At 35.4% G+C, this 21879-nt stretch overlaps 1 protein-coding gene across 4 annotated transcripts in view; it reads right to left on the minus strand.

The window, feature by feature from the left end:
* FOXN2 (forkhead box N2) overlaps positions 1-21879 on the minus strand; it is a 68944-nt gene that overhangs the window by 32666 nt on the left and 14399 nt on the right. For 3 of the 4 annotated variants that reach the window (XM_027865441.1, XM_027865444.1, XM_027865442.1), the window contains one exon: positions 6311-6858. In XM_027865441.1, coding sequence (XP_027721242.1) covers positions 6311-6844 — 534 coding nt within the window. In that variant the 5' untranslated portion in view covers positions 6845-6858. Of the gene's footprint in view, positions 1-6310; positions 6859-7782; positions 7959-21879 lie in introns of those variants that run through there. The other variant, XM_027865443.1, reaches the window with a different exon arrangement.

Below are 21879 nucleotides of genomic sequence, written 5' to 3' on the forward strand. Positions count from 1 at the left end.
ACACACACACACACACACACACACACACACACACACACACACACACAAAGCAAGATGGTGGTAGGAAATGTCAATCTTCTACCTTACTACTAAAGCCAAGTTAAAGATCCCTTTCTGGGGCAGCGAGGTGGTGCAGTGGATACAGCACTGGCCCTGAAGTCAGGAGGACCTGAGTTCAAATCCAGCCTCAGACCAAACACTTGACACTTACTAGCTGTGTGACCCTGGGCAAGTCACTTCACCCCAACTGCCTTAAAAAAAAAATCCCTTTCTCTCCCCTCAATTCACTCCCTGCCTGAAATTCTACCTTTCTGCATAAAACTCATCTTTCAAAGTACAGGTCAAGGTATAACTCTTAAATGAGGCCTTTTCTATCAATTCCAGTTCTCTGATCTCTCAACCTGCTATACCAATAGTTTTTTCCACTTAATTTTGGCATTTATGAAATGTTTTGGTATTTCTACATTGCCTCATGTTATTAACTCCACTAATCTTTTCTAACTACCAGTAGGCGATCATATTTAACTATTCCACACAATTAAGTATAATTCTTTGGGAAAAGTATTAATTCATTAAATTGATTTCGTTCTAGTAGAATAAACAATGTCTTGGTGGTCTGAAAGGATTAGAGTACTTCCCAGTGTTTATTCACTAGGGATGTCAAGTCCATTATTTGCTCTTCTACTGTTCCACCATCTTCACTTAATAGCATGCCACAATTTATTGTTCTTTTGACCTGGATCATCCTATTTTGGCAATTAGGGGAATAGACAGTGCAGCAAACAGTTATAAATAGCTGTAAAGCAATGAACAAATGAAAGTTTAATGAGCAATGAAGTCAACAGCCATTCAGAAATTAGAACTATGAGCTTTCCAAACCATTAGGTGAATTAAGATGAGCTAAAACCTTTGTTCTAACTTTTACTTAGAACCTTTGCTTGTTGTTGTTGCTTGTCCTTCATTTTCAAAGAGAACCAATGACACTGCAGGGAGATGTTTTGACTTGTGCATGAACAGGATTTAAGTGAGGCAGAGTTGCACAAAGTCATCAGCCTTACTCTCTCTTCCACAGTCATCAAAGTCCAGTGGGGCAAGACAAAAGTCAAGATGCCCAGGATGCAGTGGATGACCTTGGCATCTTGGATGTCTGACCAAGTTCTGACCAATTCTTCATGGCTGCTGGAATAACTTGTTCTCAAAGTCCATTACTTTCAGAGTAAGGCTTCACATGCTTGAGGCAGACATCCCCCTAACTCACTGACAGGTTTGTGACCCATTGGTTACCCTTAGCCTGGTTTAGCCCGTCTGTTTTTCCAGGGTGTGGCTGCTGCTCATGCTACAGCTTCTTGGAGCCACAGGTGGGAGTTGAGTGCCATATGGACACCAAAGGTGGATGAGCAGCCCTGAAAAGGGCTCAGCAAGCCCTCACACCAGAGGTGCTAGTCCTCCCTTAACACCTCATACATCCCTGGACCTTTGCATAGGAACTGAAGAAAAAGAGTTAAACTTAAGAGATACAACTGTTGCAAAACAACTGCCACAAAATTTATAAAGATTAAAAAATATCCACGTCTGCTTGAGAATCTCACAATTAAACAATCTATCCACTGCCAACCTAACCTACTAATCTTTTTCTTTCAGATAGAATCTGTTGTTACACTTCATCAGTTTATGCAGCTCTCAGTGAAGAATTTAGTCTATCAATGTGGACTACTACTCTCTCTGTAACTAATAGTACAAAGAGTGCTAAAAGGCTAAATGACTTTCTGAGGATTATACAGTCACTATCTGTCAGAGGCAGACCTTGAGCTCAGGTTATCCTGACTTTAAAGCAAACTATTGATCCATACTACCAGAACTTGACCCTCATCTACCTAGCAAATATTAAAATAATAGCATTATTCTTTCTAAAAGGAATACGACATTCCTGATTGCATTATTCCCTGGAAACACAAGAATGGATAAAAAGAGAAACAAGGAAGCAGCATTAAACATTACACAACAGTCTTACTTTCAAAGCTTTCAATATAGTATCTTGCATATGACCTTTTTTAAAACTTTTAAACAACACAAAATAACTTTCTCTCCATTTGACATGCAACGAGGTAGTGTAGTGGATACAGAGATGTACTGAAGTCAAATTCTTCCTCAAGCACTAGCTACGTTGTGACACTGGCGAAACTACTTAACTTCTCTCTGACTCAATTTCCTCATCTACAGAACCTACCTCACAGGACTGTTCTAAGGATCAAATGAGATAATATATGCAAAGCACTTTGCAAACTTTAAAGCTCTACACAAATACTATTATTAAAGCATTCATTTGATTTTATTAAAATTTCTCTTTTTAAAAGAGTACATTCGAAACTTTAAATACGAGAGTCTTCCCAATTAGAGTACCCTTAAGTGACAAGTTTGCAATTTGTTTTGGTTCAGACCCATGATTTCACTGGCGTAAGAAACACCCTCAAGAAATAAAGGTCAGCAACTGTTCTACAAGTTATTAAGAGTTGTCTGGGGGCATCCAGAGGTTAGGGGGTATACTTCAGAGTCACACAGCCAGGCTGTATCAGAACTTGAACCTAGGTCTTTCTTATATCAAGGCTGAATCTTTAGCCATCTTCTTATGAGGTTACAAAGGGAAACAAAAATAATCATAACATGAAAAACATTCACTAATGAATGAATCACTTATAAAACTAGACCCAATTTAAACATCCCTCTTGCCTTAGGGACAGAATACATTCCCATTCTAGCTCACTGTCATGCCTCAGTTAATCTCTTGATTTTTGGTGGGTCTTCAAAAAGGAATGATCTGAATATAAAAGGATTAATAGTAGTCCCTAAGAAGATTGATGAAGTCCTACAATATTTTTGCAACAACAACCAACTCTACGACTATGTCAAAAGTGAAATAAAGGTTATCTCGATTTCTTATCACACTTTTTTTCCCTTAAAAAAAAAACAAAACAAACAAAAAACCACAAACGCTCTAAACCTCCAATCTGTTCATTCTATGCTTCTGTGTTCATTCTAAGAATTTTTGATTTTGATTATTAAGTAGTTTTGATTATTTTGTTAAATAAGATAAAATAACTTGTTTTTTAAACTTTGTTTCATCAAGATAATGTCTCAATCACACCCTTTCCTTACTATTTACTATGAACACTGGTTCCCATCTGAAGTAGATTCACTTTAAGTAGCCTTTTCTAGTATGAATTATCTCCAGCCACAAAAAAATAATCTACTGTACCTTAAAATTCACTTAAAGTATAATTTTCATACTGCTCCCTTCCAATCTAATTTATCCTTCAAAGCTCTTGGCTGACTGATTCAAAAGTGTCTTTGTTTGCTTTAAAATGTTACATAAGTAGATACCACTTTTACTCAGTGGCACACCATAAGATTGTTTTTATGAGAGTAAAAGAATAACTTAATCCAAAAAAATTAATAGAGTGATATTAGGTAGGCTAAATACTTTAGAATTGGGATTTTGTCTGAAAAAGTGGGACTAACTCTTACCCTTTACCTATAATAACACATGGGTAATTTATCTACCACTTACATCTCAATAGCATGTAAAGTCCTTAGGGAGCTTAGTAAATGTACATGATATGGATTCTTAAATAAGTCTGAGAATGATTCTGACAGTTAATAATCCATAAAGGATGAGGGAATGGGGAACGAATCCTTCTATTTAAATACCTGACCACAACCTTTTTTTGGGGGGGGGGAGGGTGTGCAAAGGAGGAAGAACTTATTCATGCAACAAAAACTGTTCAGAAGTCAATAGGGAAGTCTTTGTTATCTTACAGAGTCTCACCTTTACCAACTGGTTATGGAACACGTATCCTTTTGAGTACCATTAAACAAAAATGGAAGCAAGGAAACATTAGTATGTAAGTTTAGTATGTAATTTCCAAACTGAAGTGGGTATAGTATCATGCTACGGTGCAAATCTCAAAAGTAAGGAGCTATGATCACCCCACTCACCTTGACAGAGCTTAACATAGCACTTTCCAGTAACTTAGGTGTAATGTACTGTATGACACCCCACATCATTGTGTTCATGACAAGAGTGAAAAGTAAAATGTAAGCTCTCTGACAGCAGGGATTGCTTCATTTTTGTCTTTGTATCCCCAGCACCAAGCAATAGTAGGTGGGTCATAAGTACTTACTGAATTGAATTTTATGTCCTAAAGCAAAAAGGGAGTTGCCTAAAGAGATCAGTACAAACACAGAAAGAATTCATCAAAAAACTCAGATTTTAAAAAGATATATTTAGAAAACAGAAGCAATACATTCTTGACTCAAAGGAGTATTAGATTATTAGATTAACATCTGAAGGGTAAAAGCCCAGAATGAACTCAGGCTGATGACAATTCCTAAGAGAATAAAAAAGGGGTGGGTGGTAGGTGGGAAGTGGGTGGTTTGTTTTTTAAGTATGTTGGAAGAAAGGGAAAAATCAAAGGTTTGGGAACTGCTTAGGGTTGATAAGAAGAAGACTGAACTACTCAGACTCATTTGTGGTTTCTGTTTTCTCAGTCAAGAATAATGATCTCTGGATTGAGAAAGATAAAATATAAATGTTTGAGATAATCAGCCATTTTTGTCCTCATACTAAAAAACTGCAAAAACTAGTAGACAAGATTGCTACTATCCAGGATCTTTGCACAACGGAAGACTAATGTTGACTCTATTTTCAAAAAAAGAGAACGGAATCTACAAATTATATACCAGTGAGCCTGAGGAAGAAAGCAGCTAGACAGATGACTTGTCTAAGGTCACACAGGTCTTAAGGGGAATAGTTGGGATCCAAACCAGGGCTCTCCAATGTCCAGATTTAGGGCTTTTTGAGGGCTCAGAAATTGAAGCAGTGGCCACTAAAAGCCAATCTAGTTTCATCAAAAAAGCATGTCATGACAGTAATATTTTTTTTTTTTGAAAAGGCAACTAGATGGTAGGTGAGGGAGCTTGTGTCCCTATTTTCTCTTTTTCACTGTGAACTCTGGAATTCTCTGTTCTTCATAGTAAATCTGTGCCCTCCCCTTGGATATTATTTGTATTTACATACATGTTGTTCATCTTTCAAATAAATTTAAGCTCTTTAATTTAATATGGACTATTTTGTTTTTGTATCCCTAACATAACCCAGATTTTGATACCTAGGAGGCCTTAATAAGTGCTTGTTAAATTCTTCAATAACCCTCAAGAAACTGACAGAAAAAGTAAAAACTAATGTATATTACAATAATAGCTATTCATATCAATGAACCTGAGTCATCAAGATAAGATAACATTAAATTATGTTCACTCTCTTATGTTTAAATAAGGCACATAAAGATTTAAAAAATATTTCTGGAAAAATTTCAAAAAAGTTTTGGGTTGGGTTTTTTTTTTTAACCTCCCAGAAAACTGGAGCTCACTGCATTCACTAACAAATTAAGTGACGATGGACGGATGAGGGTAAATGAATATGACAAATACTATTGCTACAAAAGAATTCTATAACTATCACTACAGTATTTTACTTTACTGTCCGACATTTAAGAGCTTTTCTTAATTGACAAAACACATTTAGTCAGTCTTTTCATCATGCATCAAGGAGACAGTTTTATCTCCATTTTATAATTTGGAATGAAGCACAGAAATTTTACAAAGTCAGATAGCAAATCACTGGCCAATTTACAAACTTGCAAATTCCAAGTCCCTTGATTGTGGTGGCTATAAATGACAGTAATGATGAAAAGAAATCAAATTAAGAATTAGATCTTACTGGGCTGAAATTTAAATGAAAAGCTGACTCCTTTCATGATATAAAATGAAGAAAGCAATGTCTGCATTGTCTCCTTGAGTGCTGGTACAATGTCTTTATTTAACCTTTGTATCTCAGTGCTTTGTACATCATAGGCATTTAAATTTTTAAAAAATTATAGAAGCCAAATAATTATTCCATTTCTTGTGGCTCATTCACCTAGAAAACAAAATATTACCCTTCCACCTTAACTTTTCCACAAAGAACAAAATGATACAATGAAAGCTATTGAGGCAAATATAGTATTAAAAACATTAAAGTGACTACATAAAACCAGACAAATTTATGAAGATCTTTTACTATAATTAAATACATCCAGTACTAAAGCAAGAAAATAGAGTTAAAAACTCTGAAATTAAAGCCAATAATGAGCTTGTGGCAAATAATTTGATTTGAAGAATATATTTAACCTTCTTGATTGCTTTTACATTTAAAATGCTAGATAGATTCCCCCCCCTCCAAAAAAAAACCAAAGTAGTAGTCAAAAAATCTCACCTTCCCATGGCTTCTCTCCACTTTTTGAAAACATTTATTTAAAGAAAGGTTGTGTCGAACAGAATTCTTCCAACCTGTTGGTGCTGTAGCAAAATATGGAAATCGTTCCAGAATCCAACTATAGATTTCTTTGACCGGCAGACATTTATTTGGAGAATGTTCAATAGCCATGTAAATGAGAAGACTAAAGGAGTAAGGGGGTTTTGAATTCCCTGATTTTTTTTCTGTGTTCTGATAAGATGGTACAAAAGATGGCACATTATCACCTTCAATGTCATATATTGGACTAACAATAGGAAGACCCTCATTTCCAAGGCTGAAGTTTGTTAGAAGATTAGTACTTTCATGAAGCCAGTTCAAATTTGTGAGCTCATCATCTGCTGATTCACTGTCCACTAAAGTAGCTTTTGGCCTGGCCGCATCAACTGCTTCAGGCAAGCTTCCCATTCTGTAAATCTGGCTTAATCCTGCAACCTTTTCTGCTCCGGGAGTTTCAGCTCTCTTATCTGGAGTCATTCCAGTTACCGGACCCATTTAATCCTATGGCTCTGCAACAAAGAAAACAATTATAAATCAATGTAATCCTTAAGACTCTTAACCTGTTTGTGCAACTCAAAGTACTAACTTCAATGCCCATCCCAACATATACTTATACATGGATGTGTATTTATGTATATATTTATATGTAAAATAGCCATATAATATAATAAATTTAGAGTAGGAATAAGGTAATGGAAAATATCCCACATTTATAATCAAAAGATTACTTATTGAATGCTGTTGTAGTCCATCACATGAATAGGCAATAAAAAGAAATTCTATACAAAATTTTTTTTTATTAATTAAAGACATAAAACCAAGTTTTTAATCCCTTATAATATATAAAGATAAAAAATAAGAAATAACAAAAACTAATATTTAGAATGATTCCTAGATCCTACTACTTGATATTCCTTTTCTAAAAGCAAATTCTAAATAATTCATCCAATCATCACAGTAAAGATATAAAACAATGTATATGAATGGACCTTTTATCCCTAGGGTGGAAGAGGGGGAGTGGAGGGGGGGAATCCCACTACTTGAGAAACCAAGGAAAATGTCCCCACTGAATCCATCATTATTTAGAATAAATAATCCAAACTACTCATTTTACCAGGTTGTTTTTTGTTTGTTTGTTTGTTTTTGTTTTTGTTTTTTGCTTTACAACAAAAAGAAAAAGAGCCAGGTATTTACTAGACAGCTACTGCCTACTTTAAAGTCTTTATTAATAGCCTGACGCACTGAATTTCCAAATGTGGTTTTCTTCTTTAAATTTAAATTTTAAAAACTACAATCTATTACCTACAATTCCAACTTTCTCATGCAAAATCAGGGGAAACGCTAGGATATCTGAATGAAGATAATCAAAATTATAATCTTCATTGGCCACCTAGGAAATAAACCAAATTATGCTAAGCATTATATATACTCACATAATTCACCCACTTTCTCCCCTGATGCTTTCACTTCAGAAAGGTAGTGAGGGGGGTAGGAAGCCCAAGTAAGCATTTGAATGCTAGTCTACAAGTACCCAAAGTTAATTGTAATCCAGGCTCATTAGCATGTCTCCTTCCTTTGAGCAACTTCTGGGCTTCTCAGACTGTAAAAATTTGTGGGAGGGGAAAGTAATTTATAAGTGATTGAAAAATAGTGCTAGAAAGAAATTCTAAATGTAGAGTTCCAGATTTGGTCATCAAAGGAACTTTTGTACCAGGAGAAGAGGGACAATAGACACTCTAATTGGAAGGGACTTTAGAAAACATTTAGGAGATGAGAGGAATGCTAAAGATAAAAAGGGGTTATTAATTTGTGTGGTTTTTTTTTAAATAAAATGGAGAAAACAGAAGGATCAAAGAAGAGACAAAATTATGGTAACTGATCTCAGAGAGAAGGCAGAGCTGCTTAGCACTTACTTTTGCGTCTGTTTTCTCTGCCAAGAAGAATGATTTGTGGACTAGCACAAAAATGGCTAACCTGGGATTTGATTCCCAAGATAACGTAGGAGAAAGTAAGAGAACATCTAATCACCCTGGATGAGTTCAAGTCACCTGGCCTAGATGAACCACATCCATAGACTCTACAAGCATGCTTCAACTGGCGAGTACTCCAATTCCCCATATTTCAATTCATGTCTGTCTTGTCAGACCTATTACAAAGCACTCATAGTAAAAGCCTTCTTCTAGGAGAGAATGAATATATTTTATTTAAAAGCATACTGTCATAATCACAGAAAGTTTTACTTACAGAAAAAAACTACTTGGGTATGAATTTCCATTTGTAATTTTAAGCCTTTTTTAAAAAATTCACACCAAATCTAAATGATTATTGCTAATACAATTAGCTCCACTTTTATCCATTCTATCCTTCACATACAAAGTTGACATATTAAAATGATTGTTATTTTCAGGATTTGTACCAATTAGTGGAACACTTTTGGGCAATCTGGTATGATCAATGGGCAAATGCCACCTGTTCAAAGTCATCTGACTGGTTAAAGTACAGTCTGTGGTCATGGAAAAGAATACAACTAAAAACTTTTGGTTCTCTAAAAAGTGCTGCAATTGGGAATTCACGTTTTTGATAATAGAGTTTCATTTCCTTGTTCTTTAGACATATGGTCCACTGCACCCCATATTAGTGAATGTGGGCTTAAAATACAATCATACTATGCACTCAAACCATTCTTAATAATTTCAACTTCAATAAACTAAAATTTTTGGAAACATAAAAATGTTAAGGATACTATCTATCCTCCCTCTTTATATCCCTTTGGCTGATTTGATGTATACTCATAGCTTTGAAAAAAAAATTGAGGTATATAACTAAATCTCAAATTAAAATGTTTCTGGTTAGTCTTTAATATTTATATTATCAATTAACTTGTTTTTTCAAGTCAGGATAACACTGCACTCAAAATATAAATATTCACCACTTAAAAGTAGGTCTGAGAAGAGACATTTCAAATAAGTAAAGGTTCAAGTGACCACCACTAATGTGATTCTGATATACTTCATCCTATGGTAGAAGTGAAAATCTGATAGGCTTTAGTAAATTGGAAAGGCCCAAAGAAAGAAATGAGCTAAATGTGAAGAGTTTTCCACATGGTAATTAATTATTTTAGCCAAAGCAATTAACAAATTGTGTACTAAGTATGGAGAAATGTGAATTTTATTAGTGGAGGGAGTATCCACACTTCTAACTTTCAATGGGGCAGCTAGTGTGCAGTAGATAGAGTGTCAGACCTGGAGTCAGGAAGACTTGAGTTCAAATGTGACTTCAGACACATAATTTACTAGCTGTATGGCACTGGGTAAGTCACTTACCCTGTTTGCTTCAGTTCCTCATCTGTAAAATGAGCTGGACAAGGAAATGGCAAACCACTCCAGAATACTTGCCAAGAAAACCCCAAATGGGGTCAGGAAGAGTTGGAAAAGACTGAAACAACTGAACAACTTATCTTCAGTGCATCTGTGTTATCACTGATGTGGGTACTATCTCTAACTATGCAGATCACAAATTACCTAGGTCTTCTCATCCTGTGCTTTTATCTTTGTTCTCTCATAAACCTTCCTCAGTGGTTACACTCAACATTCTAGACCAGGAGTTCTTAACTTGGAGTCTACCCAGATCTCAAAGGTTCAGTGAACTTGGGTTTTCACTAACTTCTAACTGAAATTGAGCATTTCTTCTATTACGAATGCAGACAAAAAAATATCGCATGAATGAAGCATGCGCAAAGCAATGTGCTAAATGCTGGGGATACAAACGGAAAAATGAGACAGCTCCTACTCTCAAGGAGTTCAGAATCTAATGGGGGGAGAAAACATATGAAAGGTTTCTGCTGCAAGTCAGATATAGAGGTCCCATGGTCTTTAGGGTGCAGCAAAGTAGACATTAATGCCTCTTCTTTAATGTTACTTTGATTGACAACATCATATCAGTTTCCATGATGTCTGAGTATACTGGGCTAGAAACACTGTTATTACCAAGGCTCTTGGGTTCAGGGCCTTGGACTGTCCCCAGAAGGATCTGAGTAGAGATGGTGGTATGCTTTGCCTGGCATATGCTGCTCTGCCTCTCTCCCTCAGGGTTCCATGCTATTATTCAGAGAAGAGGTCTGTTGATTCCACCAGACTGTCAAAGGGGAACATAACACACAAAAAATGCCCACTCTAATTCAATTCTGGATCTAGTTCACTGTTCATCTTGAGGAAAATTAATATTATGCTATATTATTTAATAACTAACATTACTTTGTAATCCATTCTATTCTGCACTTGGTCATATCCCCATTTTGCAGTATAGCTCAAAAGACATTCTCTCAGTCTGAACTATCCCCGGAGTACCCAATGAGGAATTTGGGGCCTTTGCTTTTTATTTACAGATAAACAAACAAACGAACAAAAAAAAAAACAGCTAGGCCGGAGTTCCTGGGTGGGTGGGGGTTCTCCTGTTCTCTTTTCTTGTTAAAGTTGGGGATAATCACATCTCCAAGGAGAAACCAAATGGGAATGGGGGGAATCCTGATTGAGATAGTTCTGATTTTCTAGCCAAGATTACTTACTAGAAGTAGTTGATGCCCATCAAGCAATTAATATTCCTTAATTGCCACAGCAATTGGGCAGCTAGGTGACACAGTGGATAGAGTGCTGGGCCTGGAGTCAAGAAGACTCATCTTCCTGAGTTCAAATCTGACCTCCGATACTTTCTAGAGCTATGTGACTCTGGGCAAACATAACCCTGTTTGCCTCAGTTTCCTCATCTATAAAATGAGCTGGAGAAGGAAATGGCAAACCTCTCCAGTATCTTTGCTAAGAAAACTCCAAATGGGTCATGATAAGCCACACCTGAAGGCCAACCCACTTTCCCCACCTGCAGATAATCCTATCACCTGAGGTTTACTTTCCCAAGGAGGAAGCAAAGAAGGAGGAGCTGAGTCCACTCTTAACCCACCTCCTTATTAAAATGCCTACCAATTGGGATCATCTTACCTTTGTCAGGGGAGGTCCAAATGATATACTGACAGGCCAATCAGAGAGAGGCTATTGACCCAATTTATTAGTTATTGCTAGTCTAATAAATTGATCATGGATAGGTCCCTGGCTTTTTGGTTGAAATGGCCAGCGTGACCCACCCACTTTACTAACAGTTTACCCATCACTGTTAATATATTGTTATCTTGCCCTGAAGAAAACTGTCTCAGTCTGCCTTTGTTACAATATTACTTCACCACAACCAAGTTACTTGTCCAAGACTGTGTGTGTGTGTGTGTGTGTGTGTGTGTGTGTGTGTGTAAAAACACACATACATATATATGGAACCAGGTCAAAAGGCTGGATTATCAAAGCCTGGACAAGACATTCTTCATCTATTTGTTTTTTGTTTTGTTTTGTTTTCTGTGGGGATTGCTATCTTATCTCTTGTAAGAGGTTGTGAATCTTTCTGCATTCGGGGGTTTGAGGCAATCAGCACAATGTCATCAACTAACCAATAGGAGCATCTAGAAGACTTCCATCCATAAAGAAAGCCTCTCCAATTTGAGCTCTGTAGTGGATATCCTCCATGACAACAGCAAAATCAAGCAATTAACAAGCATTTATTAACTACATGCTTTGTGCCATGCACTGTGCTACTAAAGTGAGACAGTTCCTGCCCTTGAGGAGTTAACATGCTACAAGGGGACAAGAAGTCACAGTTAAATGAATACAGGATATATACTAAATTTTTTAAAAGTTATTGAGGGAGAGGGGTACTAAGAACTAGAGAGAGGCCTCCTGAAAGAGGTGCACTTTAACTGAGTCTTAAACGTAGGTAGGGGGTACCAGGAGGCACAGATAAGAACAGAAAACATTCTATTTATGAGGGGTAGCCTGGACAAAAGCAGAAAGGCAGGAGATACAACATGGTGTATGGAGAGCAACAGACAGTACTGTCTGGCTCAAACACAGAGTACACGTGAAGAAAAAAATTATATAATCAGCCTAGGATGATAAACTGAAAATAGCAAACAGAATTTGTATTTTATCCTAAAAGGCTATGGGTAACCACTAAAGTTTTTCAAGCAGAGGAAAATATGATCCAACTTATGCTTAAGGATTATCAATCTGGCAACAGTATAGGAAGATGGATTAGAAAAGGCACAGACCTAAGGCAGGCAGACCAATTAGGGGGCTATTGAAATAGTCCAAGTGAGAAATGGCAAGGTGCTAGATGTAATTAGACAGAAGGGGATAGATGCACACAAAGATGTTGAAGAGATGGAATTTACAAGACTTGGCAAACTGACTGGATATGGGAGGAGGGTGGTGAGAGAAGTCACAGATGACTCCTAATTTGTAAACCTGGGAACCTGAAAGAATGATGCTGTCCTTGACAGAAATAGGGAAGTTAGGACGAAAGATGAGTTGTGGGAGGTGGACTTCCCTTTCTTGTTTTGGACAAGTTAAGTTTGAGATGCCTACAGGATATCTAGGTAGAGACATCATGAAGATAGTTAAATGATGCAGAACTGGAGCTCAAGAGAGGGATGAGAGCTGCATATGCAGACTTGGAAGTCATTTGCATAGTTTTGCTATAATCGCTTATTTTGAAAATGCAAATCTGTTCTAATATATATGTTTGGATATATTAGGGAACAACTTGGGCATAACTCAAATTTTGCATTTGCTTATGCGTGACTGTCTTCAAAAAAAGTTAGAATACAGAAAATTGCACCATTTCACAAATTTCATAAGCTACAGCCCTAACTCCTACTTCTACAAGCAAACTTCAAGTCACTTTCCAAGCAAAGTAGTAAATTTATTGTATATCTTCTTGCAAAGTAGGAACCGTGGGCTGAAGAGGCCTGGTTGATTCCTACCTCCCCCACCCTACCCTCCTCTATGGCTAAGGCTCCTAGTCCCTGAACTGCAGCTCTTCAAGGCCACCATTTCACTGGCAGAGATTCAACTTTGCCAGACCCTACCCTGTGAGTACCAGAACAAAGGCTAAGCAGGAGTCCAATCTATGTAATTCCTGACCACTTGACATGCATTAAAATTGTGCTACCACTTGTATTAGGTTCCCTGTCTTTAAAAAAAAAAAAATGTCACTGAGAAAGCTTTTGAATGTTGTGCCCTTAACTCCACTTTCCCCTTTAGTCCAGTGGTTTTTATGCACAATTTTGCATAGTACAGTAATTTTTAGTAATGCATATGTCATATACAACAGAACTGATTTTAACTGAATCCATAGGATCACCAAGAGAGAAGAGGTAAACAGTAAGGAGAGGGCCCAAGACAGAGCCTTGAGGAATACCTAAGTATAAGAGACAGGACATAGATGATAAACCTACAAAGGAAACCAAAAAGGATTGATCCAATAGTAAGAAGGAACTCTTTTAGTGAAGGGAACAAGCATTTATATAGTGCCTACTATGGACCAGACACTGTGCTAAGTGCTTTTTTACAAATATTGTAAAAAATTCACTTGATCCTCACAACAGTCCTGTAAGATAGATACTATTATTATCTCCATTTTACAGTTGAGGAAACTGAGGCAAACAGGTTAACTGTCTGAGGCTGGACTCAGGTCTTCCTGACTCCAGGCCCAGTGCTCTATCCCCTATGGCATGAGCTGGTCACAGAAGTGATATTGGTTCTAACTCTTACTTACAACATCACTAATGTGAAAATATGTTTAATAGGAATGTATATGTACAGCCTATATCAGATTGTTCACCATCTTGGGGAGGGAGGCAGGGAGGGAGGAGGAGAAAAATTTAAAACTCAAAAGCTTAAGGAAGTGATTGTTGACAATTCAAAATAAATTCATTAAAAAAATAAAGTCCTTAACAGAAAAAAAAAAAAAAAAGAAAGAAAAGAAAGAAAGAAGAAGAAAATACAGGAGGGAAAGCTTAACAGTGATAAAAACTGCAGAGGTCAAGAAGGATAAGGACTGAGAAAAGCAACGAGATTTAGCTTTAAAGAGATCAATAGTGACCTTGAAAAGAGCAGTTTCAGAGGTGTAGTAGGAATGAAGACATACTGCAAAGGGGTGAGAAGAGAAGACATTTGATGTCAAGAGGATTACAAAAGACATTTATCTCCACCTCTGTACCTAATAAGTAAGTAAACATATGATCTTAACATATGCATGGGAGATAACCTGTTGGAGTCATCAAAGCTATGTTCTATAAATCAACTAAAAAAAAAAAACACCATAGTGGGATGTTACAACTCTTATCAATTAAAAACATTCAAAATAATTCCTTCCCAAATGATGTTTCCCTAGGTTGTGGGTCTTATTCATAGGGATTAGATCCAGTCAAAGGTCTATAAAGTTCTTTTAAAAAAAAGAAATCAAGAAACCAAATATTCTTTCAATGCATTTACTGTTTCCCGTCTCATATTCTCTTCTCTCCCCAATATTGGGGGGGAAAAAAAAAAGAAAGAAAAAGAAAACCCTTGGAACAAATATGCACAGTCAAGCAAAGCAAATTCCCACATTAATCATTTTTAAAAATTTCTATCTCAGGATCTTTAGTGTTTATCATTTGTCAGGAAGTAGACAGAAAGCATTCTTTTTGATCACTGATCCTGTGGAACTGGTTGGGTATTAAATTGATAAGTGTTCTGAAGTCTTTCAAAGTTGTTTTTTGTTACAGTGTTTTTATTGTTTAACTGTTTTCTTTCTGATCACTTCACTATACATCAGTTCATACCAAGTCTTTCTTCAGGTTTCTCTGAAACAGACTCTGGTACTCCTTATGGCACAATAATATTCCATTACATTCATATCTCATGATTTGTCCAGCCGTTCCTCTAAGGGGACAAGTATTTTCTTAGTTTTTTGCCAATACAAAAAGATTTGCTATAAATATTTTGTTACATATGGGTCTTTTTCACTGGATTGAAGAACATGCAGTTTAGTAGGTTTTTCAGCTCAGTCACTTAGTGTGTGACACTGAGCAAGTTACAACCTCTCTGAACCTCAGTTTCCTTATTTATAAAATAAAGAGGTTATGCTCAATGGTGAATAATAATAATAATAATGATAAAAAATGAAAAAAAAATGGCCATTTTCTCTATCAAAGAGAATCATTTTGAGACTGGGAGAAATAGAACAAAAATATTTTATAGGGAATTAAAACTCAAGAAAAGTAAGGAATACTTCTCACTACTTATAGTAAGTAGCACCTATTTTAAATGAGTTCAAGTTACCAGACTTGGAACAATTATATCTGGATTATCACATTCAATTTTGGCATTTATATTTTAAGAAGAACACTGACAAGCTGTACTGTGTCCAAAAAAAGCAGATCAGGATGGTGAAGGTTTCACATACAAGAAAAACCTGAAGAAAAGGGGAAACATGATAGCTCTCTTCCTGAATTTGAAAGGCAGTCATATAGAAGACAGACTTAAAAGGTGCAGAGAAGGAAGTTTTAGTTGGACTTCAGAAAATGCTTCTTAAGGATCAGCGGTGCCTCCAAAAAGGAATGGACTGCCCAGAGAATAGTTAATTCCCTCTCCTGGATCTCATCATCAAGTGAAAACTAAATAACTAGTTGTCATTTCAACAGTGAAGTGGATTTTTGTTTAAGTGCAGGTTCAATTAGATAATCTGAGGTCCCTTCCAATTCTGATTCTGTGAAATCACATAACATAGGCCCTGTGTGAACTATAATGTTCATTTACTTATTCCTCCACTAAAGCCCTACTTACCATGGTATAGAGGTAATCATGGATTCTCTAAGGTTATGCTAGGAAAACATAAGCTCTGGCAGGTGCTAGTTACAAGGATGGAGAGGTTTTGCATAACAACCTTGCAATAGATTGTCATGGGAGGAATAACATAGCTAAGTACAAAGGCTTACCACTCAATTAGTCATTGGATGCTAAATTTGAGGAGCCAAAACAATTCAGAAGAGTTTCTACCATGACCAACTTGGATTGCAAACCACATTTGTAGATAAATTATTATCTACAAGTCATATGTTAACATAAAATAAGCAAAACAAGTAATTAATTTCTCTGGATACAGCAACTAAAAGAACCTCCAAAGAGAAGCCTTTTAAGGACCTATAATTTGTGCAGATGGAAAGTATGTCCAAAAGGATCTTGTGAAGAGTTTCAGTAAATTGAAACTGTTATATATGTGAAGTTCTCGTCTATTAAAAGAATCAATCAACAAGCATTTTATTAAGCACCTACTATGAACCCAGTGCATAGACTGATTGCCAAACCCTCCCTCATTTGGAGAGGTTTTCCTAGACTAATACAAATAATAGAAAAGGATAATAAAGATTCAAGAATGAAAATGTTAACATTCTTTCAACTATTTTTGATTGTACGACTACAATATATTGTTCCTAGAGTTAAGAACCTAAGGTAATGTTTAAGCCCCGTTACTGTGTAATTCATTATGGAGAATCTGTTGTATCCACATCAAAGCAACACTTTACTATGGACTATAGAACCAATCAGAAAATTGGTTAGGTCAAACAAAACCCTATACTGTATTGGAAGTAAGAGAACGTCTATTTTAAGAGAAATCTAAAGGACTTTAGGAACCATGCATAATTGGCAGTCTTCCTTGACTGTGGTTAAAGGGATGCTTTCAGACTAGTGAAGAAGTATTCACTTATGTAGGCTAAACATTTTCCTTGCTTAAACTATTAATTTACTTTATTTAGGAAACTTTTCTCCCTCCCCCTCAAATTCCTACAAAGAAACTTCAAGGTGGATGAATGGCATTATGACAAATCCTGAATTGATAGAATCCAAATTAATTTTCATCCTGTAATGTAGGCAAGTACATTTTTAGAAGAATGGATTTACATTTACTTCAAAGATATATAGGAAAATTCATATTGAATTAAATTGCAAAGACAGTAGATCCATAAGAATGGTTGTTGTCCTTCATGTTTGAAAAGGACCAAAATGACAACAAGATGTTGGAGTCAAGGTACAATTCGTCCAACCGTGGCTGAGTAGACCAATAGAAGCTTGGAAGACTCTACCTCAGGTTGAACACAAATAGTCCCTATGAACATTTGGAGATCTGTAAGAATATATACACAATACAACTGAGTAAGTCAAGATAATATTACAATGCAACAAAAGTCAGACTAAATTCAACGCATATCTTGGTACTACTCTGTTAAACACAGCTTTCTTTCAACAAAAAATAAATTACAAAAGTATATGTTGTCATGTACTATCACTAGAAATTCTTTTTGTCAGGTTTTTTTTTTTTTGCTTATATATTGGGAGAGTTGTCCTTTGGTTTGTGTGCTTATATTTGTATGCTATGTTAAATCAAAACCGTAATAAAAATGATAGTCTTACATTTTACAAAATCGTTTGCTGTATGTCAATTCATGATCTTCATAAACTTTTTTTTAAGGCACTTAATATCTTTGCTGGCTTTATCTCCATTATCAAGACATTTTACAATCCAGGAGAGTATAATTTCATCTGCAAATTTCAAACATTTCCCAGGTAAAAGGACTGTCATGGGAGAATTGGGCAGTAACCAATGGTGTTTCTCCCATTTTCTTTTTTTCCAGAAAGCCATTTATTTGACTAAGTAGGCCAGGTATGCCCTTATAAAGTGAGAGCTGAGCTATACAATTAATTCAGACCTTCCCTAGCATGCCAGAATACTGATAGGAACACAGAAGGAACTCAAAGATGTTTGCTGAAAGGTAATAGTTTTTGCTTGACTAGCCTATTTAATTGACTCAGTTCTACAATTCATTTTACTAGTGTAAATCTAGCCTTAGATTAGTATCTATTATAAAGGGAAACAAGTTTCCATTCAAACTCTGGGTTCCTTCTCTTCATAATCCCAATCTTTTAGAAAGAGATCATTAATATCAGTTAGTTATGAGAAGATGCTACCTTCCCTCCAATAGTTAAAACAACAGGACACACAAAACATTTTAATATCTTACAGATACTAAACATAAGTTGCTGAAACAGAAGAATGTCTCAGTTCGGGAAAAAAGGGAAAATCAAATTCTTACTAAACATTCATTCCCAACATTTAAGTTACCAGTAATGAATAATTTAGTAGCAAAAATTATAAGGTTGCATCACAATTTCAAAACAACTTAGAACTTAAGAGGACTTCTGACAAACTAAAATCCACAAAGGAGAATCATTTTTCTCATCAGTTTAACAATTCTCAATTTTCACAGTTTTTTCCATAATAAGACACTGTCCATCTCATGAAGACCTGCTACTCAGACTGGAGATCAGATATAAATCCCAGATGCATTGCAAAAGGCTTCTATTTGATTACAATACAACATGATGTCATGTATCCAGGACAACTGAAGCATTATGGTCTCCTAGGGATAAAACTGCCTCTTGGTCATAGATTTAGGTGACATGGCATGTGATCTGTTGAAAAATGTGTGCAGCTGCAGTCTTAAGCAAAACAACAAAAAGGGACAAAACACAAAGGGGTCAAAGAGCTATTTTCACAGAAAAACTTTTTAAACTATTTTTTAAATGGGTAACAAATAATGGTCATTTGAAAATTTATTTTAATCTTTCAAAGGCAGAATACAATAACATTTAAGAAATTTTTATTCTGGTATATTACATTGAGTCTTCCTGCTTCCAAAATTTGGTTAAATAAATACTCTTAGAAAGTGTTTAAGGTCCAGACCTACCTAAATAATTTCTCTAAATCTTAAGAAAAATCATTCTTAGAGGAGATTTAAAAAGTCAATGTGTAACCAAAAACGACACTCACTAGAAAGTAAAAACCCTGGAATTATATAGTCTGAATGTGGAAAACAATAGTTTCAACTTAAAAAACAAAACTCTTGAATTCTGTAAAGATTTGATTTACTGGCAAATATTTATGAAAACCAGAAGCTCTACATCATGCACTATATTCCCCTTTCCATATTTTCAATATCTGTCATATTCACTAGTTTGAGAAGTGAAATGGTTTTATATACACGTTCAAAGTAAAACATGTTGCTGATAATCAATAAACATCTTAAGAAAATGAGGCAATACATTTAATTCTAGAGAGGTTACTAGACTTGGAATCTGGAAGGCCTGGGTACAGACAAATCTCTTCTTAGATACTAATTACATGTGTGACCCTACTCAAGTCACTTCATCTCTCTGAGCTCTGATTTCCTCAACTATAAAATGAAGAATTTGGACTCACTGGCCTCTGAGATCTATTTCCAGTTCCAAAATCTGATTCTAGAACCTATTATGTTGAAGGAGGAGATAGGGCAGATAACACCCTATGAGGGCTGGAGACACAAAGACAAAAGTTCATAGTCTCAGGAAAACAATTTTTTATAAAATGGCCCTTATATTGTCAGCAAATACTTCCTCTCCCACAGTGGGGACATAGATAATTCAAAAAGCATCATTACAAAAGACAATGCAGACCCAAATATAGAAAGCAAAAACATTTTCTACTAAGAAACATGGCTGTTTGTACTATATTTTGCTAAGCATACTGCTAACAGAAACCAAACTTATAAAATTCTTCTATTATCTAGACATTTCATAAAAGTACAGCAAGATTAACATGCAAATTACAAATCATAATTAACAAGCAAATCCAAACCTAAGAATCTCTACATTTTTAAACTGTCACAACAATCTATACAAGCCTCAAATAAAAAATTATTTGTTAGACGTGGAGAAAAATTAAAAGGATAAAATGCTAATTACACTCATCACTCATAATTAGAAGGACTGCCCACCTGTTATGTGCTCCAGGTGATATGGGTACTGGTTAAACTGGCTTTGTTCTCTGACAGACAGCTTTCAATGGCACTTTTAAAAAGTAATCTGTACACATTGAATAAAGTTCATTTCAGAAATGTATAAGTCAATGAATCTAAGGTACTATAGAGTGCAAGGGTAAATTCTGTTGGCACTTCAGAATAGCCACTAGGTTTTTTTTGTCATCAAAATTTATGTGTAATATGGTTTCAATGACCTTGAATCTTTGCCATAATTACAGTCTGTCATGCAGTCAAACTATCCAACCATTTTTTTACTCAATTACTTCATATATTACTGTCGGAAAACAAGCAACTATTTAAAATACAATAATGATCAGAAATAAACTTAATAAAGGTAGAGGATACTTTATCTTATTAATAGCATTGATCTTTTCTGTAAAGTCTTAAATAGAAATAAAACAAACTCAAAAGTAATTTGCTTCTAGAAATTCTAAATCACTTCACTGAATTTTACAACTTGACAGCATATAATCTATTATTTCCTAAGCTCACCATAAAGGAAAAAAGCCTATTTAAATGCAATTGCATTATAACATCATGTTTAATTTAATAGGAGATAGTTAAATCAATCCTACTTAAAATGCAATTAGCTCTAACCCAGTACAATTATCTAAATAAAAAAGTCTTATATTTCCCCAGATACTAATGATGTGATACTCAGCATGAAATATCTAGATTTTTAAAATTAAAAATGACAGCTGTCTTTATGGACTAGCTAGCTACCATGTAGCTATACCGTCAATCTAGTAATAACATTTGTATATGTAATAATTAGTATATAACATATATACTAATCAAGCAAAAGAAATTCCAGTTAATTCAGGATTGCATGGAGTAAAGTACAAAATACTTTGAAAACTCTCCCAAATCCTATTCCAGATATCTATTCCAGACATCCACAATGCTGGAATAACTAGTATATTTGGTTCTACCTCATGATCAGGCTTCTCACTGCCTATTTTTTTTAAAGTTAGAACATCCATATTCCCTATGATTCATGTTTTGCAGTTAATCATAATGACTGCTAAAGTTTGTGCAGGGTTAAGTAACCATTTGATCATTCTTTCAATTCACTGCAACCACTTTCAAAAACAGCAGAAAAAGAAATTCATGAAGCAATAACACTGGAGTAAGAAAGTTGGGGTTCAAATATCACCTCTGATCCTTACTATTTGGTGAGACTTTGGGCAAGTCACTTTATAATATCCATGGGCATCTCCATTTCCTCATCTGTAAAATGGGAGTGTGTGTATAGACCAGATTGTCCGCCAAACCCCTTCCAACTCTAGGCCTATTATTCTATAATTGTGTGTGTGTGAAAGAAGATACATTATATATGTGTATGATTAACCAAAAGCCAGTTCTCAACAAATAGTTTTTCAAAGGATGCGAACAGTTCTCAAAAGAATTACTAACGACTAACTTCCATATGAAAGAATAATGTGTCAATTCACAATAATAAAAGAAATGAATATCAGAATGAATCTAAGATTTCACCTCACACCCAGCAAATAAATGGACAAAGATGACAAAAGATGAGAATGATCTATGTTGGAAAACTTATGGGAAGATAGGCACATTAGTGCATTTTTGGTGGAGCTAAATAACCACTATTGAAAGTAATTTGGAATTATACAAATACCCTTTGAACCAGAGATTCTCTTACTATGCACATATTCCAAATGACATGAAAGTTTCCAAATTCACCAAAATATTTAAAGCAGCAATTTTTTTGTGATAGCAATGAATTAGAAAC

This window comes from Vombatus ursinus, unplaced genomic scaffold (assembly GCF_900497805.2).
Source record: "Vombatus ursinus unplaced genomic scaffold, bare-nosed wombat genome assembly UNPS02014778.1, whole genome shotgun sequence".
NCBI classification, from domain to species: domain Eukaryota; kingdom Metazoa; phylum Chordata; class Mammalia; order Diprotodontia; family Vombatidae; genus Vombatus; species Vombatus ursinus.